General features: G+C 32.2%; 1 protein-coding gene across 8 annotated transcripts in view; it reads left to right on the top strand.

Annotated features, from left to right (window-relative positions):
• LOC123531953 (calcitonin receptor-like) overlaps positions 1 to 26201 on the top strand; it is a 118834-nt gene that overhangs the window by 69219 nt on the left and 23414 nt on the right. The window contains exons 1-2 of one of the 8 annotated variants that reach the window (XM_053517831.1): positions 761 to 911; positions 2603 to 3071. The exons of 2 other annotated variants lie outside the window; for them this stretch is intronic. In XM_053517831.1, the coding sequence (XP_053373806.1) occupies positions 2786 to 3071 (286 nt within the window). In that variant the 5' untranslated portion in view covers positions 761 to 911; positions 2603 to 2785. Of the gene's footprint in view, positions 1 to 760; positions 912 to 1593; positions 2023 to 2587; positions 3072 to 8414; positions 8651 to 8970; positions 9192 to 9490; positions 10331 to 11096; positions 11580 to 26201 lie in introns of those variants that run through there. 5 more of the 8 variants (XM_045313265.2, XM_045313268.2, XM_045313269.2 and 2 more) reach the window with 5 other exon arrangements.

Below are 26201 nucleotides of genomic sequence, written 5' to 3'. Positions count from 1 at the left end.
AAAACAAACGAATGTCTCTTTGAATATACAACAGATTAACCTAAGTATACAAAGGAGACTCGATAAATACAATATTGGTAATGTAGGAAGATATTTTTCCGTTTTCCGATAAGTATATAGGCGAGCGTTTGGACACTATACTGTTTGTTAGCAGCGCATCAGTAACAGCTCTGATAATTTACATCTTATTCTTTGCTTTCTGGAATATATTGAGATCTTTATCGGTACTGAAAGCTAGAAGGACTTAAAACTATTGGAATATTGGAACTGCAGCCGAAAATAGATAGTAGCTGAATTATCAAATTACTTTAATTTGCAGATGTATGTCACAGAAATTTTTAAGTCTTACAAAAATCTTAGTAAAATAAGTCACTACATGACCGGTTCTTTAACATTTATAGCAAATTTTAAAATAAAATGTTTATAAATTTTCAATTAAATACAAGTTCGTTGATACACGTACTTCTCGAATTAAAAATGTGTCATCATAACAAGTAAAGAACAATATGAATTGTTTATTAAATTATTTGTCAGTAGTTTTATTGTCTTAAAAAAAACAAGGGTGCAAAGTATCAAATCTGAATAACAACATTATCAGTGGATAACAACTTTAAATCACTTAGTGTAAATTGAAATGTCTGATAATATAATATTATGATACTGGTAATTATGCATTTAGAAAATAAGACAATGGTTAAAGGATATTATGTTGTATAACCGATATCTGTTTCAAATAATACACCGTTTTACTTCATGAACTGATTAAACAAGACACAGATAAAAGTTAGAATTTCGTGCGACTTTATCTAAATAACAAACGCGGTTTGAATTTTTTTGTTTTAAACAAAATTACAATTGGAGTAAACGGAGAACAGGTACCGAGTGTTTTAACAAAGTAAGGTTTTAGCTAGGTAGGTGAACACAATATGTTTGTTCGATGAATAATTCTCTCTCAGGTCATTCAGGGATCATTTTGTCAATAGAAAATCTATAAATCTTCATTTGATGTCTTTTGTATGAATCCGGGTCGGCCCTTGAAAGTGAATTCCTCAAATATTGTAACAGATAACTCGTACACGTGTATTGATAAATTGTTTTAAAATCCTGTCTGCTTAACCGACAAATAAATGAATGTTGAGGTTTAGCATACATTTGTATGCTTTAGCAAATCCGTCTTTTTCCAAATTCGAAACAGCTCAAAAATTTACTTTCATTCAGTTCGTGTAAATAATCTCTATTTTTGATGGGTTATGTCAACAAAAAAGTAGTTTAGTGATGTTTTTTTAAAATTCAGTGTGTAGCAATTTAGAAGCAAATGACGAAAAATATTCCTTGGATAAATCATTTTGAAGTACTTTAACTATTTTCAAATTTTTAAATTCATTGCAGTTCGTAGAGCTTTAAACAGAAATTCAACTGATTTTATAATATTTGATGCTCATTTACGGTTCCGCATAATTACTTCATTCATTCATGTTTGTGAAGAATAACTTTCAAATTGAAATCGATATTGTTTTTAAGCCATTGTATCACTATCTCTTTGACTTTACCGGTGTTAGTGTTATTCTACACTTATGCAGTCCTAACGTTACACTTGCTAATTATAAAGCAATTTTCTTAAACCTGACACACTGTAACAAAACAGTACAAACACTGGCGTAATGTGTCACAACTTAATGATCAGTATACTCATATATAAAAATTGGAACATTACTAAAACAAGACATGTAAGGATAGTCAAAATTCTACGAAGGAATAGTTCATGTTTTGATTAATATCAGTGGATTATAAAGCCATCATTTTAAAGAACAATTGTCTTTGAAAAGTCGGCAAGATTAAATGGTAATACATATTAGGTACAAACTTAAATATTTTACAATATTTGACTGGATAGTTTTTAAAATTCCTGACAAAGTTAATGCAAATGATCCCCGTTTTGAATCAGAAAGAAAGCTATTTGTGAAGTTGAAAGCGTTTTTAAGAGGCGCGTTGGATTATTGACCTTAGAGAATATAATTAAAGGTATGATTTATTACACGCTGTGATCAAATGATTTATATTTGCAATTAACACTTTAACAGAGGAATGTACTTTTTCCATTTCTGAAGCGAGATAAATAATGAGGTCAAGAAGGAAAATTAAAAGAAACAAACATTACATATAGAAATTGGATACACACGAAATAAATCAAGTTTCTTAAGTAAATATGTAATCTTTTCATTGTTATATCTAGTTCAATGCTCAAAAAATATTCTTTTATTGAAAACAAAGTTTTTGCATGGTAAAACGTTTATCTGTTTTATGATATACTGTAAAAATATCATATTTCCATCAGACATACTTTCAATTAAATTCAATTCATGTTGAACTCTGCCATGTCCTTATAAGTTAAAAGTCTTAATTTTCTAAGATAAACTGCATTCTGTTTTTTTTTTTTTACTGGAAAACTGAAAAAGTACGGATTCAGAACTATTTTCAGGATAATTGCACGCTCAAACTGCAAACACTGAATGAATTTAATAGTTTGTATTAAGTAAAGATTCAAGCAGTATATTTGCGCAAAGAAAGCAGTAAAATGTATTTCCAGTTTAACTTATGCCAGATCCCAAAGTTGGCTTAAGATGTATTGGTAACCCGACAAAACTGTATCTTACAAAGTAGAACTATTGGAAAATTCTACACGGACTACAAATAACAAATTACTGAAATTTTGTAAACCTGGTAAAAAGACAAGGTTGATCAAAAACTATTTCAGTCAAAGGACTTTATAAGCCGTGTTTAAAACATGAACTACATTCATAATGCAACATTGTTGACAAACGTAAGTTCTGTGAATGGATCATTTGATCATGACAACAACTCTAATGTGCTAAATAGCACACGTTTGGAAAGTAATGGCACATATCATTCACATGAAGGATCTGGAATAATTTTGACTGAAGCTGGACAGGTTGTGAATGGGACCACTAAGAAAGTGGAGTCTAGATATCCTCCAAGACTATTGCAATTATTTGCTGCGCTTAGAAAGGAGTGCCAGGATAAAATAGAAACAGATCCTGAATTGAAATCAGGTAAGAATGTAAATATATCTCAAATAAAGGGACGTAAATAAGTATATATGTAGTAATGTGACACACTATATTTTGTAGTGCTGTTAAACTGTATAATTGTAGAACAAAGTTACACATATCTAAAAAGCATAGGAAAAGTAATTCTATGTCTCAGTTTCTTCTGTTTAGTGCGCTTGTGTATATTAAAATAAGCGTTTTAATGTCACATTCGTGAACTAAAGTTATTCTTTCATTTAGAAAGAATAGTTACGAATATGTTATTTTGTCAAAGTATATATATGACATGTAAAAGGCCTTAGACCGGAACGTCTTCTTATACACTGCAGAATGAAAAAGGGAACGGGTATAGTACATACAGTTGAAACACGATATATTAAACTCGTTTATCTCAAATCTCTGGCTCTCTCGAAGACATTTCTAAGTTCCCTTCTGAAAACCCGTGCTCAGTGCTCAAAATATTAATTCGGTCATCTCGTAGTTAAACAATTCGAGGTACCGTGTTACAACTGTATACAATATGTAAGCGTATATAGGTATTGATATACGTTGTGTCTAGCAATCTGTACCGCAAGAAAGTCTTAACAGTATAAGAAACATTCCCTGCCTCATGTATGAATACCACTCATACAAGAGGTATAGCAATTTATGACTTGAAAATGACGTCTAAACATTTGATTTATAAAAGTAAAGTTTCCTGCTTTGTTAATAATCTGATCGTAATTTCGAAGTAAAATATTAGAAAGATTCTGATTAATAATGAAGTCTGACCCCCCCATACACTTATTGTATTCAAAGAAATAGAGCAAACAGTTTTATTTAAGTAGTTTCAGGTAAAGATGGCCGCTCTGTATTTAACAATACCTTGAGATGAAGTCTTAAACACTTTAATAATTAAAAGTGCATCACGGGACTATAGTATCAGGTAAAATAAAAGTAAATTATCATTGTCTAGATAAACTACAATTATAAAAGTATTTTATGTCTTAGATCTGGTATAACATTAAAGCTATGATTTATTAGAAGGTTTCTTGTGTTCTACAAAAAATGCCAGAATATTACATATTTATTTTTAGTAGAGAGAAGCTAGTGTAAATTGTTTACAGTTCTTATAAATCATATCTTATTTGCTTTCATCACCTCATCTGTTTATTAATAAACTTTATGTTTTGATATGTATTCTACAGAATATCATACTAAATATTTTCCAAAAATATGGTTATTTGCTAACAACTTCTTATGGTTCATATTTCTAACTTTATACGCAATATATAATGATAATAATGCGTGAATGTGTTAGCCTTCAACGGTTTTATCCAAAAACTTAAAGGAACGTTTTGTACTTGTTATGTAAATAGTAATAATACCATATAAGACAAAAATGAATTACTTTATATGTTAAAAATCTGTATAAAGGTTCATTGGTAGCACCAACCACACCCAAGCAAGAAAAAACAGAAACGATGTGGCTGAATCTGTTCATGTGGAAACGTATCGGTATCATGAGAACCTTAAAGTTTATTCTTGATCGCAAGTCCCTCGAAACTATCTATCTGTCTTTTATACGACCTCTTCTTGAGTATTCTGATGTGGTATGGAGTAATATTACCCACCAGGAAGAATTTGAACTTGAGAAAATTCAACTGGAAGCCTGCAGAATCATTACTGGGGCAACCAAATTAATTTCTTTTGAGAACCTGTACAATGATACTGGATTTGAGCCCCTTAAAATCAGTAGAAACAACATAAACTAATCCTATTCTATAAAATGACTAACCTTCTGACTCCCCATTATCTCTCCTCCTTGGTTCCAGATGCTGTTGCCCAAACATCTGTATACAATCTAAGAAATGCAAACAATATCAGAAACTTTCAGTGTCATACACAACTATATGCTAACTCTTTCCTACCATCAACCATAACCGAATGGAATCAATTACCACTAGATCTGCGAAACTCTTCCACACTAGCCATCTTAAAAAGGAGACTCTTTTCTGGAGGACATAAAGCCCCCGACAACTACTATGTGGGAGACCGCAAATATCAAATTCTCCATTGCAGACTCATTGCAGTTCTCTAAATGAAGACCTCGTTTCCAAGAACATCGTTAATAGCCCACTATGTACATGTGGCGAGGTTGAAAATACATGCCACTATTTCTTCTACTGTCCTATTTAAACAAGAGAGCGCACGGAATTATTCAACAGCGTCCAACTAATTTCCAACATAACACTACATACTTTGCTATATGGTAATTCATCAATTACAAACACACAAAATAATTTTATCTTCTACACGTACAAAAATACATACAGCAAACAAACAGATTTAAAACATAACACGACTCCAAATTATCTAATTTCTTAATTCAGACCCTTTATGAGTATGATATAAGTCCGTCAAACATAAATAAGTGCTCTAAAGTGACCACTACAACCTGTCTTTTCTTGCTTCTTGCTTTTCTATCCTTTCTTTCCTGTATGATATGTTTTTGTCCTTACATTTGCTTTAAATACAAAATGAATACACGTATATTTATTTTCATTCATTTTATGTCTAACCGGTCTACAAATAATACTGTTTTTGTGAAGTTAACATGTTACCGAAACAAAATACCAAAATACGCAAGGCGAGAGTTTCAAATAAGCTTGGCTTTCTACTCAATCCTTCATGCTGTAATTATGTAATGTTTCATGTTGTAAATGTATATGAATAAAATGTTGATCAAACCAATCTATTCATGAGATATAATTAAAAGAAACTCTCCTAGTAACAAATACCAAGATGTATTACTGTGCTTTAAAATTGTGATTTAAAACCAGCGCAATTTGAATATTATTTTAACATAATTTTAACATCTGTATGCTAGAAATATTAATAAACATTAAATAACATTTTTCCTACATTTTATCTTAGAAACACCGTTGCTCCCTTGTGTAATATTCTAACAGGATGTTCATTTTTTCTGGACACAAAACTTATATAATGTGAATATCAAAACACATTCTGAATTGATTGTCTTGAATATGTAGAATTCATTATTTGCATATTTGGACTTTTTACAGGCATGTTGCCAGGAAACTCAAATTTGATAAGATCATATCTATTGAAAAGAAATGGAAGGAAAATATGTTTTGTTACAAGTGTAATTTCCATTTTACCAATGTGTAACATGTTTTTTTTTTAACCTTGAAAAAATGATATTTACTTAGCTTTGCTAAGAAGATGTTTTACTTGCAAGGCATTTATGTTAACACAAAATAATTTTTAATTTCACGCAGAAGTTGTATAACGAAACCTTTTTATTGTAAGGGTTACGGTGTTTTAGATATACGCTTGGTAAATAATGAGTTTAATTCATTGAAAAACTGGTTTTATCGTTATGAGCTGTAATAATCGACGAGACATTTATCCAGCTCTTTCCGGTCACTCAAAACTGTAAAATATTGACACGTAAAAATTCTCTCAAACCAATATATTTTTGCAATTTAGCAACATGATGTGGCTTTCTTATTTTATTGCGCAGTTTCTCGATTTAGATCAATTAAGTCAAAAGCTACGGCAAACGTATTCATTAAAGATCCATTTCTTCGATATCCCTTGGGTCTTGTTCCATTTATTAATAAACAGTTTCATTTCGTTTTATTTACTTATGTCAATTTATCGATTCACATTATCTTAGGTGAGTTTTTGATGGAAAGCAAGACCATAATTATCTAGAAGGGAACCGAGTCTTACAATTACAAAAGTTTGATGTTAAGTTATTGTCAGTTTTCTTTTTCTATCCATTCATACACTATGATATTAAAAGATTGTGTTTCTTTTAAGAAATATTGTTTTAAGAAGGAAGACAAATAGAAATATACCCGGAACCTTAATTGGTGTTTGTAAATACTTAGCCCTGCTCATATTGATTTTAAAAATGTACATACTAAAAGCTGGAAGTTCGTTTACAATTTTTACTGCATTATAAATAATTTTCATTGTAGCTTTATATACATAATTTATTTATATATTTAGAGATTTGATGGGGACTCTCTACATTTAAAGCAAACGCCTAAAAACGGTATATTTCAGTGACAGATAGGCATTAGATGTCTTCAAATATGTTTGAGGTGTTGTTAGATGCCAAATTCTCAACATTACCTGTCCAAAACATGCCACATAAATATCTCGTGCATTGTACACATTTGTACTTCATCAGATAACACTATTGTTTGCCTGTCCTACAAAACATGCTATACACGATAAAACACAATGCGTTTTAAATTTCAGTTGTCTAGTTTTGCTGTTTTTAATTGCTTGTATCACCTTCTGTGTTTAGTTAGTTTGTTTGTTTGTTTTGGGTTTAACGCCGTTTTTCAACAGTATTTTAGTCATATAACGGCGGGCAATTAACCTAACCAGTGTTCCTGGATTCTGTACCAGTACAAATCTGTTCTCCGCAATTAACTGCCAACTTCCCCACATAAATAAGAGGTGGAGGACGAATGATTTCAGACATAATGTCTTTTATCAAATCGTCACGGAGAGCAAATGCCTCGCCCGCGGATCGAACTCATGACCCCGCGATGCTCTCCCTATTGAGCTAAGCGGGCGGGTTTTTACTGTATTTAGATCGTATTATTTTATATGAGTATAACATACATGTTGTATGGCTGACTGTTTTTCTTTGAATGCGACTTTAATAGTTTTAAATTTTTGATATACTTTTTACTTTTTACAATAGGTTATTGCTGCATGTATTAAGGATTCGCTAATCGGAGAGCAGTTTTATTTAAACTGATTTGTAATGCAAAGACATGCTGGTGGTAAAAGATATTTGATGCCAGTAAACTACTATTAGATTAAAATCCCAAATCATCGTTCTGAAGATAAGTTTACTGTTTGCTTTTGTGGTGTCATCCTTATTGGTTATTTGGAGTAAATGAAAATACAAAACGTTTAATTATGCAATTCTGCTTAAGGAGCAGATGCTAGGATGTGTAAGGGATGGAGAGACTCAATCAAAACGAGGTTGCTATAATCTAGCATGGTTGCATGTTATATTCAAAATTATCTTGCATGCATTTAAATGCGCTCTTGTACATAAATACGCTTTATCGGCACATTTACAAATACCCCTCTTTCCATGCTATGTTATAGGGTTATTGTATTCTTTAAATATAGATGTTTCTTGTTGGAATTTGTTATCGGATAAGATCCAATATTTCGTCAGCGTACTAAAGTTTTTTGTTGAGAAAATGCGTGACAGTTTAATATAAAAGCCGCTTTCTTGATTGTACAACAGCTTAACCTGAGATTTTTATCTTTACAATGTATAATAGTTAAAACTTAATATACAAAGGAGACAGGAGAAATATTTCGCCATTTTCCGATAAGTATCTAGGCGAGCGTTTGTGAGTTTACAGCTTCTTCAAGTAGATCGGCTATTCTTTCTGGAATATATATTGATATCCTTTCGTTATATCGGTATTAAAAGCTGTAAGGACTTAAACTGCTGGAATATTGGAATGAACTGCAGCTACGATTGAATTGAAGTTATTCGTAGCTGAATAATCAAATTACTTTAATTTGCAGATGTAAGTAGTAGACACTTTAAACATACAAAGACCTTGAAAAAATAAAGCACTCAATAACTTTGTCTTTAACCTTAACAACGAATCTTTAAATGTAAATGTAGATTTACATTACAAGTTCGTTGATACTTTTCGAAATGAAAACTGTGTCATCAAATATATTACGAATAAAATGAATTGCTTATAAAATCATTTGTTAATAATTTCATTCTCTAAAGATTTGTCTATATCAAATCAGAATTATTGTATTATCTGTGTTAAACAGCCTTATATACCACTTAGTGTGAATTAAAATGTTTCATAACACTATGATTTTGATAATAAATCATTTAGAAAATAAAACAACGGTTAAAGGATATTATTTTTGTGTAACCGATATCTGTTACAAATGATACACCTTTTCACTTTGTGAATTTATTGACAAGACAAAGATAAAAGTTAGAGTTTCGTGTGACTTTATTCAAATAACAAACACAGTTTGGATCTTTTATACGAAGTTTTACATACTACGGACAAAATTACAATTGGAGTAAACAGAGAACAGGTACTGAGTGTCTTAATAAATTAGGGTTGTAGGTAATTGGATGAACACAATATGTACAAACTTGTTTATTGAATTTTTTTTTTCCTCGCAGGTCATGCCGGGATCATTTTGTCAATACGAAAACTATAAATCTTAAAATAATCTCTTTTGTCTGAATGGTTGGCACAAGAAAATGAACCCGATCAAATATTGTGACAGGCAACTTGTACACGTGTATTGATATATATACATGTATAATCCTGTCTGCTTAACTGATAACTAATAGCATACAATTGTATGTTTTAGCAAATCCGTCTTTTCCAAATTGAACAAAATCTCAAAAATTTACTTTTTTTTCTAATTTCGTTTATGTCAACAGTCAGTGTTGTAGTGATGTTATCTAAAAACCAGTTGGTAGCAATTTAGAAGCAAATGAAGAAAAACATACCTTGGATAAGTTATTTTGATGTACTTTAACTATTTTCAAATTCATTGCAGCTCAGAGAGCTTTAAACAGACATTCAGTTTATTTTGTAATAGTTGATGCTCATTTACGGTTCCAATGAATTACTTCTCGGATTCATGTTTGTGAAGAATAACTTTCAAATCCGTTAGTATGAAATGAAATCGATATTGTTTAAAACCATTTTATCACTACCATTTCGCGGTTAGTGTTATTCTACACTTATGTAGTCCTTACGTTATCAAATAAACAGTACACTTGCTAACTATATAGCAATTTTCTTAAAACTGACACATTGTAACAAAACAGTACAAACACTGGCGTAATGTCAATACTAATTATCAGTATAGTCGTGTATAAAAATTGGAACATTACTAAAACAAGACATGTAAGGATATTCTAAATTCTACATATTACGAGGGAATAATTTCATGTTTTGATTAATATCAGTGGATTGTAAACTTTAAGCCATCATTTTAAAGAACACGTGTTTTTGAAACGTTGACAAGATTAGATGGTAATACATGTTGAATACAAACTTAAATATTTTACAATATTTGAATGGATATAGTTAAAAATTCCAGACATAACTTAAGTAAATGATCCCCGTTGTAAGTTAGAAAAAAAGTTATTTGTCAAGTTTAAGGCACTTTTATGAGGGACGTTGGACTAATGGCTACAGAGGATACAATATAAGGTATAATTTATTACAAGCTATGATCAAATGATTTATATCTGCAATTAGCACTTTAACAGAGGACATGTTCTTTTTCTATTTCTTAAGCCAGATAAATAATGAGGTCAAGAAAAATAACTAAAAGAAACACTTATAGAAATTGGATGTACACGAAATGAATCAAGTTTCTTAAATAAATATATAATCTTTTCATTTCTGTATTGATTCCAATGCATAAAACATACTTTTTCATTGAAAACAAAATGTCCCTATGGTAAAAAAGAAAATTTGTCTTCACGTTATAGTGTAAGATATATCATATTTCCATTAGAAATATTTTCAATTAAATTCTGTTTTACTGTGCCATGTGCTTTTAAGTTACAAGTCTTCATTATCTTATCTAAGATATACTGCATCCCATATTTGTTCAGGAAAATTGAAAATAGTACAAAACTGTTCTCGGGATAACTGCATACGAAAATCTACAAACAGTGATGGAATTAAACTAATGGTAAAAGGGATGTGTCAGCAATTCTGTATATATACTGCAAAAGTCTTTGTAATGCCTATATGGCTATATATACAGATATCGTTAAGGGCTCCAGATTGTATTATTTATTACCTGCCTATAAACACATAAACGTATCTCGGTCTAATATATATCTCATACAATACAATAAGTTTGCCTTACAAAATATATAGTTGCTTTTAAAAATAATCTCTTGAACTAAGATTAAAATAAAGTCAAGCATTTTTGCGCAAAGAAATCAGCAAACTGTATTTCCAGTTTAACTTACGCCAGATCCCAGTTGGCTTACAATTCATTAGGTAACACGGCCAGACTGTATCTTACAAAATATAACTATTGGAAATTCTACACAGACTACATAACAAACTACAGAAAGTTTGTAAACCTTGTAAAAAGACATATTAGTTGATCAAGAACTATTTCAGTCTATCAAAGGACTTTACAAGCCGTGTTAAAAGATGAACTCCATTTATAATACATCATCGTGGACAAACGCAAGTTCTGTGAATGAATTATTTGATCATGACAACTCTGATGTGCAAAATAGTGCACATTCAAAAAGTAATGGAACATTTCAAACACATGAAGGATCTGGAATAATTTTGACTGAGGCTAGACAGGTTGTGAATGGGACCAGTAAGGAAGTAGAGTCTAGATATCCTCCAAGATTAATGCAAGTGTTTGCAGCCCTTCGAAAAGAATGCCAGGATAAAATGCAAACTGATCTTGCATTCAAATCAGGTAAGACTATATCTCAAATAAAGGGACGTAAATAAGTATATATATGTTACAAAGTGACACACTATATTTTGTAGTGCTCGTAAACCTATAATTGTAGAACAATAGTCATTAATTAATTATCAAACCAATATTAAAGAAGCACGAGAAAAGTACTTTTTGGTCCCGATTGTCCCGACCACCTTTCTGTATCTGCGATTATGTTTGCACCAAGCGTTAATGAAAAAATATGCTTGTTCTGATATTCTCAAATGACATAAATGCACTTCAAAATACAGCAATAATGAAGTAGCCCTAGCTAAAATATTACCGCCTGTATGTCTATACTTTATAGTGTAAGTTTGAGAAGTTGTCTAATACCGATATTCTTAAATAACTGAAAGTGCTCGACTACAATATGAAAGCGTGTATGGAATATATGTAAGGTATCATTTTCTGAGTGTGCTATGATAATAAAAAAAAATCTTGTCAGCCTTTCAACTAGTGTTATTTTTATATTATGTTTCTGAAGGTTTCTCGTGTGCTACAAAAATGCACGATTATTTCACTACAATATGTAAACGTGTATGGAATATAACTTAATTATAATTGCCTGAGTGTCCTAAAATAAAAGCATTTCATGTCTTTGAACTAGTTAACTTTAATGCTATGTTTTAGAAGCTTTCTCGTGTTCCTGTGCCAGAATGTTTCATATTTACTTTCTGGAGAGAGAAGCTAGTCTAAATTGTTTACAGTTCTAATAAATCATATCTTATTTGCTTTCATCACCTAAATTGTTTATTTATAAAGGTTATGCTTCGAGATGTATCGAACAGATTTTACACTAAATATTCAGACGAATTTAGTTTAAAAAATGGTTATTACAAAATCTTCATGTGAATGTCTTATATTTCCAGGGTTCATATATTTAACTGTATACGCAATAATAATGATATTGCCTGAATGTGTTAACATTCAATTATTGTAGATCTATCTAAAAACGTTTTTAATACTTTCTACGTAAATTGTAATCATTAATGTTAATACTAAATAATTTTAACTTGTACAAAGTAGCTGACAGTGTATAAGGAAGGAACGCGATGTTGTCTGTGATATTTTATAATAATCGACGTATAATCAGAAGGACTCACTTAAATTTTCAGCACGTGCTTTATTTTCTGAAAGACTATTGGTATCTTTATGAGCTGTAATAATCAACTAAACATTTGTGGAACTTTAGCAAGCTCTTTATGTTTATTCAAAACTGAAAAAATATTGACACGTAACAATCCTCTCAAACAAATGTATATTGCAATTCAGCAGTAAAAAGCTGTTAACGTGGTGAGTTCTTTCTTATTCTATTGCCCCCTATTCTAATAGCAGTTTCCTGAGACAGATCAATCAAACAAAAAACTACGGCAAATATCTCAATTAAAGATCCATCTTGTTTCCATTGAGCTCAAACAAAGTCATGTGCTATAGCTAAACCAGCACTTTGTCAAATACCAATGATCTTTACATTGTCGGTAATAGCTTGATGCTTAATATATACGAATTCGTTTCCTTTGATGAGCCATTTTAAATTTATTACGATTGCTTAATTCGGGTTTAGTGACAGTTCTTTGCATTCAACAACTCGGCTTTTCTTTTGTTCTCTGTGCATTCTAAGATGGCTACTGGAAGCTATTTGTACTTGTAGTTACTCCGAAAGCCTTTTGCTGTTCGGTATTGTTTCATTTGCGATTAATATGAAATCATTGGCTTGCATCACTATTTATTGAAAAACGTTTAAAGGAACTTTGTCCAAATTTAACCCTTATTATCCTAACTCTTCCAGTCAGTCGTTTACACTGTGTTGTGGTCGTTATATATCTCTCTGTACTTTGACTTAGTGTTTTTTATATTGTATGCGCCTTTGAGACGATAAAGCTCATTCAGTGTCCATAAATGGCAGTACATGGGTGGGTGTTGATTATTCATTATCTCGAATGAACTTACTTATTTAACCGAGTACATGTTTTTTTCTCTTGGTTGTGCCCTAGGCAGCAGAAGGACCTTTGGGTCTTGTGTCTTCGATTCCATCTCATTTACTTATTTCAGTATATCGATTAAAGTATTTTAGATCTTATTTTGGAAGACCAGGCCGCATCTAGAAGCGGACTGCCTTACAAAAGCATAAGTTTGCATGAAATAGATGTTTAGTTATTGTCTGTTTGCCTTTTCTATCCTTTCATATAGTTCATTCATATAATATGATAGTGAAGATGTTTTATTTTATTGTCATGAATACGAACGAAGCGTTTGAAAGAAGATATTAATGCAATGACAAAAAACAGAAATCTTGAGCACTCGTTTACAATGGCTTTAACAGCCAGATCATGTATTATTTGTCCATCATTTAATATTAATTTTATTAAGACTATAATTGTTACAGTAGCACAATCAAATAAGTAACCGGATGTGTTATTGTTCGCCGCTTTAGTAATGTTACTGAGAATTGGAACCTAACTCCAGCTTTTGCACGGAAATTCACTGCATAAATACGTTAAATGAATGTGGAGTGAAACTTCTTTTCTTAGATAGATATATTACTAAACTGTAACATGGACTCAAAGAGTCTGAAAGTATACATAATCATGACATGAGAAAGCTTTCATAGCTAGTTTATAGGTAAATAAAGCACCGGAATGAGATCTGAATTGCTTATTGAAAGAAATGCACATAGAACTGGTTTATTTCATTACTTGCGGAGAACAGGTCTGTACTGGTACAGAATCCAGGAACACTGGTTAGGTTAACTGCCCGCCGTTACATGACTGAAATACTGTTGAAAAATGGCGTTAAACCCAAAACAAACAAACAAACAAATCATTCCGAAGTGTTCGATTGTATTAGATGCAATACATTTTTGGTAAGACAATTCATAGTAACATTTTAAGGAATCTTTATTGCGTTTCATTTGACTTTTTACAAGTAATTGTAAGACATTAAGCGCGAGAATTATCACCTGATTTAGATATTCTAAGTGTTAAGTTTTATCGCTGCACTTCTGCTCAAGTGCTACCACTTGTCAAATATATCATATGTTACCAATAAAACATTTTAGTGACCTTTACATTTATTTCATGTCATTGCTTCACCACGACATGCCATCTGCGCTCTTCTATGGGATTTAAAAAAGAAAGGCAGTCAAAATTAAAAGAAATTAAAAACAAAACAAAGGCTGCAAACCCACACATGTTATTTCAATTATATTTAGTGTATTAGCTATACAGTTATAAAGCACTAGTTAGTGTTTATGTAAAACATCTGGAAATAAACCAGTAGAAATAATCACATGTATTTAGTTTTTATACTAGTCTAATGTATTTAGTTTTTGTATTAATGTATTTAGTTTTTATACTTGTGTATTTGGGTTTTGCACTAAATGCAGCATACATGTTAAAGTTCTTTCGTACAAATGAAAGTGCTTTTATCTTAGGAAAGCAACACAGTGAAATGTTCAGAACGTTTTCACAGTATGAAACATCACCTTCTAAGACGTTATATGCATCACCGTTTTAAACCGTTTTAAACAATCACATATTGCACTGAAGTTAAAATGAAAGTTGATAATGTTTTTGGGGCAAAGACACGAGGAAACTTTAGGACGACAGAAAATCCTCGCGCGCCTGGGCGAAACAACAAGGGCAAAAAAAAACAACTTCTAATAATATTTTACACTAGCTGTAATCTTTCTGCTGATGTATAACAGAAGGTGAAGACTCGAAAGGACGACAAACCAGATTTGTCGCTTTGTCTTGTTCCCATGTGCTCGTGGCTTAGGCACGAGGACATTAAGGACGACAACATACCAGTTGATTATTTAGTCCTCTTTTTTTTTGGGCGACACCAGTATGACACAAAAGGACATCACGCTGCTTTGGGCGAAGACGCGAGGGCACAAAAGGACAAAACAGTACCGATTTTTCGAGTCTTCGTTGAGACGAAAAAGACGATAGGATATCAAGTTGTCATGTATTAAAGTACTCGGGGCGAAGACACAAAGACACATTGTCCTCGTTCTGATACAACCGCTATAAAAATTCTTGACGCTTTACGAAATATTGTTTCTTGAAACAAAACTTGTTCTCTTAGACTTTTATAATTTGACTAATGCAATATGTACAAAATTAAGTCATTGCATGGAACTCTGAAACTAATGCATTGAATTGCTTTTTTACTAAAATATTCGACAAGAGTTTATCAATTAAAAAAGTAAACTATGTGAAATATGACTCTATATAATGCTGTTGTCTAAATTAAATGCCGGATGCAAAAGATTGTGCTCACTAACACAAGGTGCTATTAATTTATATTAAGTCATATCGGTCTCAACAGATGTTTCTTCGTATAAAATACCACAGCAGCGTGCGCATGCACGCGCAGCCGACAGACATAAATACAAACAAATACTTAAAAGATAAAATAAACAGAGAACAAAGCCAATACAAACACATAAATACCACCTTGAAAGTCACTTGTTTAGTATGATTTTATGTCTATTTACATAGACTTTAGACGAATAATATCGTGTAGTTGAATTGTAGTTTAATTTCATGTTAATTTACGTGAACAATAACTAGGGACTAATCATCGTAATGTTCATGTAAATTTTACACTATTATTGTACATTTACTTTTTTACGGATGATTGGTTACATACCATTTAGCTTGTAATCTTGGACCGATTTGATGCTAATATATAATGTATTGAAATAATTATTATTACTAAAAGAATATTTACTGGAATTCTAAAAGATTTATTCAGAGTTTTAGATTATATTTTATTATGACAACATTTTAAGTACACTAACATCTAGGCGTTAAGCTAGACAATTATATACATAATATTAAATATTACCAAAATTCCTCCGTCTGAAAGCCTTTGTTTTTTTCTCTCGAAATGTCCGTCTGCTATTCGATATATAATGGATCCTAAATAAGACATTCTGCACCTAATTTCCAGTGTGCACGCACCAGAACCATGATTAAGATTCCCATTAAAACCGGAATATTCTGATAAAAGGAAGAGCTTGGTAGACAAATGTGACAATAGGGGATAGACAAATGTGTGTAAGTCTGATCCTTATAATAGCAGCTAAGTAGGCTACTGTAAATAGATATGACTCGTTTCGACGCGAAAACTGCTTGGCAATTTTGAAATATCAGAGCCCAAATTTTGTACGCTAAACTTATCGTGTACACGTTTTTTGTATACATGTTTGTAGTTTTATTTTTCCTATTCTGCATCATGAATATGATACAAGAAGCGTCATAACCGAAACAAGAGTTTACATGGATTCGATCTTTGTTACCAAATGATCCTCTTATAAGTTTTTTCTTCTGTTATCCCTTTCTGCATAAATTTGTACCTTTTATCACAATTCACTCCTTCAGATTGCATCTATGACACAACCAATTAAAAAAAAATAAAGCTGCCTGTATAAGCCAATACTGAAAGGTGAACAAATAACACATGTTGTAATCAATCGACGATATAAAACATCATTGCTTTTGGTATCACAGATTACTTGCAATTATAGCATGATTAAAGATCCGTTTACGCCGGTGCTTCCAGGCAGTAGAGGTACTGCACATTAAGATCCGTTTACGCCGGTGCTGCAGGTGGGCCGGTGGTCTAGTGGTTACACGCTTGACTGTCAATCCAGAGGTCCGGGGTTCGAATCCCGGTCCAGGCACTGGAAATTTCTGAAATGCTCTTGAGTGTCTCCCACCTAACTAAGAGGCCTGTACTGGATCTTCCCAGGAAAGACGGCTTCGCGTGTATCGGTGCTATACACCGGGCACGTTAAAGAACCAGACTGTCTAGTTGCAAAGAGCTAGGCTAAGTTAGCCGGACAGGCCTGTATCTTAATCTGTTCTATCTGTTCTGGGGCTTTATCTCACTCTGTCCCTCTGGTCAGATCGCTCTGAGTCTGTACTAGTAGAGGATGAATTTCGCGCCCTGTGTGGCTGCGTTTGCTATATGTAAATCGCCTTTGAACGTGTTTATCATGAAAAGGGCGCTATATAAATCTGGTATAATGAATACTGCACATTTATATATACGGTATTGAAAATACTCGGTCGAACCGCGTCTACCATTATAACGTCTTCGTTACATTCAAAGCTTTTCAAAGAATCTTAAAACTTTATCAACTGTCACAACAGCAGTTATTCCTTGTACAATATTCTGTTTATGCCACTAAGAATTGATTTGCTCATAATACTTTATTTTAATTCATGTCTTTACTGTCTGTGATACGCACTTAGGATGATTTTTACATTATTATGTTAGAGGACCATATCTTATGTTAGACTGGCTATAGCCAAAATGAGTTTTTAAATAAAGTTATGTCAAGGCCGTATGCATAAAACGTCTCCTCTGTATTGATATGTTTTCTCGTCGTTAGAGAGCATGGAGTTCATGTGAGATTTAGTTTCATGACAAGATCTACTTATCAATCTTCTACAATCTAATAGTTTAATTTCAGAAATGTAAGAGATTTTCAAAACCCGTTTTACAAATGTTATTCGGGAAATAAATTATTTAATCGTAAGTTACCTTCTGAATAATAAAAATAGCATGAATTAATACTGAACCTGATTGTACAACCCAGAGGTAAAATTAAAATTAATAACGAAAAAAAAAAAATCATTGAAATTTATATTTACACATAGAGCGTCCTCCTATCACTAGCTAACAATTAGATAAATAGTAAAATTTTCGAAAATGACAACAATTGAAAAATTTGATGTCATTTGAATTTTTGGCAGATACTTTTAACCAACACCTTAAACTGAACATTTGACAAAAATCAGGAGAAAAAAACGTGTTTTGAAATTAAAAACGGAAAGGAAGACAACTGGAAGCAATACAATATTTCCTTCGAGAATTTGGACTAGAGAGGGTTAGTCCCATTTCTTTGGTCCGTACTGGCTTGACTGGGTTCTTCTTCATGTAGTGACCCGCAGAGGCGTCGAATAATGCGTGTATATTTATTAAAGTTACCTATGAGTATTTCTTGTTTTAAAGATGGTGGCTCTCTAAGAGTTACATGTTTAAGGGATTCATTAGACTATGGTAACTTTTATAATACCACCAGATATAAAGAATAAGATAACTATATCGGAGTCACGTATGTCCATCCGTTCGTCCGCCTGTTGGTCCGTCCGTCCACAAGCCGATATATCTAAGACTGTGTTTGTTCAATTCGTCTATGTTTTCGATATAATTACTTTATTCCTCATTTGTACATAATTATACTTTCGTAGGGTTTTGATTGAGGGACTTGAATTCTTCGAACAGAATCTTTGTCAGTGTCTTTATGAACTTATTTATTTATTTATTTGGGTTTTACGGCGCACCAACACAAAATAGGTTATATGGCGCCAAACAGGCGTACAAATGAACATCCATAATATGATTATCAAGGCCCGGCTGTGTCATGAAAAATATTTTTGATATTATTGAATGTAGACATCAAACACGCAAAGAATGTTAAATTACCAATCCAATCAGCTGGATTTTTTTACTGGAAATATCTAAACACTGTGTGACGGACAAATCAGATGTATTTAAACAGTTCATTTATATTATTGATTTAACTGCCAACATCTTGCTTTTAAAATTTACATATAATTATGCATGGGGTTTTGACTTTATTCATATGTAAAATTGTTTGTAAATCGAGTTCTTCTCGTGTCATTTGCATTAGATTATGAAATTTACATGGCACTTCTGATGGAGAACCAAATACAATTTCAGACAATATGTTCAGACACAAATAAATCAGGTATTTGTTCAAGCCAGAACATTAGCATTAGGCAATGACATTAGAATGTGAACAACTTTCTATTGATCTGTGTTCAGGTTTTGGTGGTTATTTACATTTATGCATAGGTGTATAGATGTTTTGTTTCATGAAAGTTTGTTAGTTTACAAAATGGAATCTGATTACATGTGAATTAGTATTGCTGTTAATGAACAAAGTTCAAAATATATGGTATAAACTCGCACATTTTTTTCTGATTATATGTGAATTAGTATTGCTATTTATGAACGAAGCCCAAAATGTATGGAAAAAAACTCGCACATTTCTACTGATTACATGCTAATTAGTATTGGTGTTGATGAACGAAGTCAAAAACATATGGACTAAACTCACGCATTTCTTCTGGTTTGATCAAAATTGCTACTGGTGAATGAATTTAAAAATGTGTAAACACACACATTTCATTCGATTTTATTTGAATATATTGTGTTGCTATTGAATGGATTTGAAAATTTTCAGACTAAACTTTCTCCTGCTTTTATATGAACTAGTATTTCTGTTTATGAATTAGCTTGAAAGTATTAAAAACAAAGAAGTGTGTTAAAAACTATATTTTGTTTATTGGTAGTACAGAAATAATTATTTTCAAACACTTAAAGCTATGTTCACCTGGATGACATTACTGACAAATATGATATGTGACGTATTTCCGCCCTGTCTTACGTCTAGATATTGATGAAATGATCCAGTGTCAAAGGAGGCGATGTACTATTGCCATGTTCGTTTGGTCGATATTCAGTTATTTTACTACGGATATAAATGAATGAAAAACATGACCTGTTCATTTACCATATCAATAAATGTCGCCTTTCATTTGTTTATGTCTTGTAGAAAGGATGGATGTCAAAATATCAGATAACAGAAAAATGTCGCAACTTAGATGATATTTTGCCACAAGGTTTTAATATAATTGGTTTGCTTCCATCTTAAAACATACGTTTTACTAAAGTGAATATTATGAAGGAAATTGAAATTCCATTCGTTTGCGTCACATTAATAACAGGAAAATTTCTCAACGTTAGTTCTGATCAATGAAATTCTTACGACTGTTTATTAAACCCTAAATAGTCTGTTTTTTACTTCTAGTGTGACATGAGTGTCTGAGATATTATGCACTTCGATATAAGCTCAAAACTACAATGTAAATTTTCTGCGTAATTACAAAAAATTTACTTTCTGTCTAGTCATGATTATAGATTGAAAGATTATGTTTTCAATAAAGTAACGATTTATTGTGAAGTTTTGTCGTTGTAGTTGCTTGCAAGTTAACTTTAAAATTGGAAATAGATTATCTAAAAGATAACCGAATTTTGAGTTTGTTTAGAAATGAATCAGAAAAGCATGTTTAAATGAATATGTAACTAGACCGATTATTTGTGTTTAAAATGAACATTACCTAAACTAAATCCAGTCCCATTAAAAAAGATTAATAGAGAATATTTATTTGTTTTGATTAAATATGGAATATATCTCACTGAGAAGTGAGAAATTTTAAATATTTTCATTGGCACGTAGCGCGAGTGAAAATGTGAAAATTTTCTCACTTTGAGACGAGATATTCTATATTCATGAAAAACAAACAAATTTTCTTTTCATTTTATGCTTAATTACGTTGAGGTTTGCATTTTGCAACAACTTTTAATCTCAGCGTGGGAAACAGACGCGCGTTAACGAACATGACGTCAGACGTATTGTGACGTTAAAAAGACGCACACGACATAAAGTTCCATTTTATTTTATTTCTTGCTGCATAACGTTATGAAATTCTCATTAAGAATAATAATTTGAATCGAGAAATATATGCTAAAAAAGAACAAAGTGCGACTACATTTTTTCATCCTGTTTTAGGCAAATAATTTAAAATTTATACACAATGTACAAGTAGATCAGCCACCCTTATTTGCAACGCATAAGTGACAACACAGTGTTTGAGTACCTTTAGTTCACAATCGGCCAATTAGTTCCTTGAATTGCTACCAGCATGGAAATTAACATCAATATATTCATGTATACGAAGTGTCACGCAAACAAGCTCTTAACTTGGTCATAAGTATGTAATAACACAGATGCTTCGTTTTGCTTAATGATTCTCTTAATTGATGTCTCAACGGTCAAGATAATATAACTGCTATTTTGCTCGTGGGTTTTTTGAAAACAGATTTTAATACACAAAATAAATAAAGACGGTTTTGCAAATGTTTCGTCACTGCACAATGAAACTATTAGATAAACAATTAGCTATTTATACATGCATAAATAAGGAAGGTAGATATTGTACAAAGTTATATTATAAACGCGGCCAGCTTTCTATATAATTATTCGCTGAATTTTGGTTTAAAGATAACTTTATCTTCCTTACTAGGAATTGATTCGTACAATTTTAGAAAATCCAAAATATTTAAAGAAAAGGACAGAAGGAAAATTGAGTTGGTACCAATATTAATTAAATATTAAACATCACTACGCCTGTATTCATTTGAGTATCAGCTGTAAATGATAATGTTTTTAGAAAATCAGTATTTCAAAAGAATGACACAAAATTAATATATCATTTATTAGTGTTTAGTGTTTAGATAACGACAAACAATGTATTTATAAAATAAAAAGGAATCATTTGCGGCAAAGATATAATTATGTTAAATGTGCGATAAAGGTACTCTAAGAAAGTCCCAAGTTTGACTTTTTGATGGGCAGGCAGAACAGGATAAGTTCTATAGGTTAGCTTAACAAGAGTTTTGAAAAAATGACCTTTGGGACTGAGAAAGCACTTTCAAAACTTTACCTGATTTTCTTAAGGTAGTGGAATTATTGCTTGCATATGTATTCTTATGTAGAAAATCTTTAATATTTAACCATGCAATAACATTTTTATGAACCACTTAGTTACTGTTATTAAGTATACATATGTAAAATGTTCAGCGTCAATGTAATGTCTTCGATCTAATTCTAAATAACATTTTAAGTGATTTTTTAGTTTGATTTTCCAAATAGTCAACTTAGCATACAGGAAGGTACAAGCATAATCAGAGTGACATTGTAAAAGGGATATACCAAGAAATCAATGAGAAAGATCTCTTTTTCATTGAAAATAAAGTAGCCTTTAATTCTGATATAGCTGAAACAAAAGCACCGCTTGCGGGTGTCAAAGCTCGTCTGTAAGTGATTTTTAAGACAACATGCACAAAAAGAATTATATTCTTTTGCCTTTATTCTCACCTACCGAGTACAAAAATGGATAAAGTTTTCAAAGTTTAGTATTCAAGAAAAGAAAACTGAAACAATACATAACAAATAATGCATATTTTCTAAGTTAAAAAGAGGGAGAATTTTGATAAGATACAAGAATGAGTAACTTACTAACATAATAATGATAAAGAAGTGTAAAAAGTGTGAAAACTATAGCTGTTTCAGTATTAATGAAATGGACCTTAACAAGTTTTAACCAGGACTGTCCAGTTTTCTAAGTACATATAGGACCATATTTCCGTCCAAATTATAGTTATGGTTCTTGGCGTACATGTTAAATTTAAAATGGTTAACAAGTTATAAAGTTCCAAAGCAAGTAAAGTGGACCTAAACAAAAATTTAAATCAAGAGATTTCCATTTTCTAGGTGGAAAAGGGTTATTATTCTAACAAAATGCAAGGGAAGTTATAATTCTTAGCATTCTTAATGAACAATGATAAACTAGTCAGCAAAAAATCTACGTTATTGCTCACAGATAATTTATGAAATTTAGATTTTAAATTAAATAAAGATCGAAACCATGAAAGTGCAAAACGAGCTATAATACAAACAAGTTTGCGTGTGAGAGTTATGACTCTTGGCCAACTTACTTACCTGATGATGAATTTGTGTGCAAAGCTTCAAACTGTAAAGAATTTGTGAAAACTAGAAATACATCCTGCATGCCCACCGACAGAATGTCGAGCCCGCCTGCACCTTAGTCCTCTAAGCGTGTCATTGACTTTAGACTTGGGGACCTGGTTCTTGCGCATGACACTCCGTCTCAAAATGGTAAATATTCATGCCAAGTTACATCAAAATCTCATCATGCATGAAAAAGAAATGCTCCGAACAAACTTGAATTTGACCTTTGACCTCCAACTGTGACCTTGACCTTTGAGATAGGAAAATGGGGTGGGGGGTTCCAAATGACACTCCTTCTCATTGAGTTAAACATTCATGCCAAATATAAACAAGATTGGTCCATGCATGTCAAAGTTATTGTCGGACGGACGCACATTCACCGACCAGCAAAAAGTGACGACTATATCGAGCTTACTGCAAGCGGGCTCGACAAAAATGGACCCGAACGAAAATCGCAACTAAGTCCAAAGCCGACGACCAAATGAAGACAATACCCTGTACATGATATATTTCTCAGAAATTGGACGAGCTAATTAAATTAATACATGCTGTCTGACAAGTTAATCACACCATACCAGTTATTAAGTTTCTCTCTGCTGAAAGTCTCCTCTCGAATTTCCGTAAAATCTGTTGGATCTTTCTTTGTATGAGGGTAAGGTCTGACAAGTTCAGCATGACAAACCGTCATGACTGATAAAATTGTAAAAAAAAACAGTTACATTTACAATGAATTTCAACATTTGTTACAGAATATATGAGCGCCTACCACAGGTAGATTCATTTGAACGTCGTCGTTGACCTATTTGTAGACATCAAGTAACCACGAATTTGCTTTTTTATTTTTTTCTCGTTTGTCATTCTTAAAGGGACACACTGCCATTTACAGAAGCCAAGCGATAAAAGTAATCACTCTTGAAAGAAACGCAGACTTGTATTAACTATCCATTGTACGATTTCATGCGGAAATGTGTGAGCAGTTTTTTTCGTCCTTGATAGTTTATGCAGACGATATACTTTTCTTTTGATAAAAACGTTATACGGAATGTCTCTGCTTTCATGTTCGTTGTATGTTTTATCTTAACTGTTTTGATATACAAAAATAAAAAAACAAAGACAAATATCAAACAGGGAATGCCACGTACCAAAATCGCAGCCTCCCCAAAACGAAACCTACAGCACGCAGACGTGCACACCACAAACACACACACATATACACACACACAAAGCCAACACACGAGGACAAAACGAACAAACAAAGGAACACTGTGGGGCACCGCCTTGGAACGGTCAATGGCAAAAACACCACTGGGGAGCTTAAACCGGTTTATGGTGCGCACCCAACCTCACTCTTACCCCCACCATGTTCCAAAGACACGGGACAGTGTAAATAAAAGTAATCCCTTCCAAGTGAATCTCTAACACACGTAATGGAAACAAAAAGGCATGGCATGTAAAACACAAAAATGCTCGTGTATAAAAATATAAAAAGCAAACCCTTTGAACCAAAAACGTACTCAATGTACTCAATGCCTTTTCAGAAGACAGAGCAACAAGAGAAACACTCTTAAGGGCCCGACGAAACAGGCCAGAAGACAGATATCAAAACAGTTCAGTCCTGGTAGGATTTAAAAACTGCTTATCATAGAGTCCTCCACCTCTGCCGTCAGACACAATCAAAGAGGGAAGCGTAGTGTCCAACTGTAAACGGGTTGAACACTAAACATGCGGTATGTCTCAAAACAGTTGGGTCGAAACCTCTTTTAATAAAACGTTTTATAATTTTACCAAATACATTTGGAAAATTACCATGACCCAAGATCTTACTAAGTTTGTAAACCACATCCCCATAAAAAAACGGGTTTAGAAATACCTTCTCGCAGAAGTGTCTTTAAATTACTATTGAATTTTAAAACTAAATCAGAATTACGATAGTAAAATTTAGCAAAATATTTACGCAATTTGTAATAACGGTAGCCTTGCTGAAGAAGTTTACTTGTAATATATAGATTACGTTCATTGAAATGCTTGACATGACTACATGCTCTGGCAAACCGAATTAATTGAGAAATATATACCACATAAGATGTAGCCTGAGGTACATCCCCATCCAAATGGGGAAAATTTACAATACTAAAGTTAAAATCATCCCTCTTGTCATAAATTTTGGTATGTATAATATTGTAATAAATAGAAAGATGTAAATCAAAAAACGAAGCATCAGTATCCGAATTGTTAGTTTTAATTAACGGAAGCTCCCTAGGATAAATAGTACCCACCAATTGACCAAAAAATGGATTATCCATATTAAGAATATCATCCAGATAGCGTGATGTATTATTAAATGCAGTTATAATATCTGCCTGTGTATCTGGAGAAAGGCTCAACATAAAGTCACTTTCATAATAATATAAAAACAAATCTGCGACAAGGGGTGCACAATTAGTTCCCATGGGAATACCAACTACTTGTCTAAAAATGCATTCCCAAACCTGATATAAATGTTGTTCAATAAAAAGGAAAGGGCTTTACAAACTTCGTCACAGGTCCACATTGTATAATGTTTAATAATATTGCTAGTAAAAAAAGCTTTATCAAAACTGCAAGCGAGAAATGTAATATTCTCTCTGGCTAAAGTCTTTTGAATTAGGGCAGTTAGTTTGTCATTTATTAAGTTATGTGGTAAAGTGGTATACAAAGTAGAAAAATCGTATGTACTGACTGTAGATACCTTGTAATTATTAATTTTAAACTTATCCAGGATTTCGCCAGAATTTTTAATCGACCAAAATAAATGTTTACCAGAGGTTTCGTATACTTTGTCGCAGTATCTTTCCACGTGGGCTTTCACAGCAGTTAGACATGATGTTAATAGTTTTGAAAACAGCTTGCGTTTGTCTGTT

This window comes from Mercenaria mercenaria, chromosome 11, assembly GCF_021730395.1.
Source record: "Mercenaria mercenaria strain notata chromosome 11, MADL_Memer_1, whole genome shotgun sequence".
NCBI classification, from domain to species: Eukaryota; Metazoa; Mollusca; class Bivalvia; order Venerida; family Veneridae; genus Mercenaria; species Mercenaria mercenaria.
The sequence above is the reverse complement of the archived record's forward strand: the minus strand, read 5'-3'. Positions and strand labels throughout refer to the sequence as shown.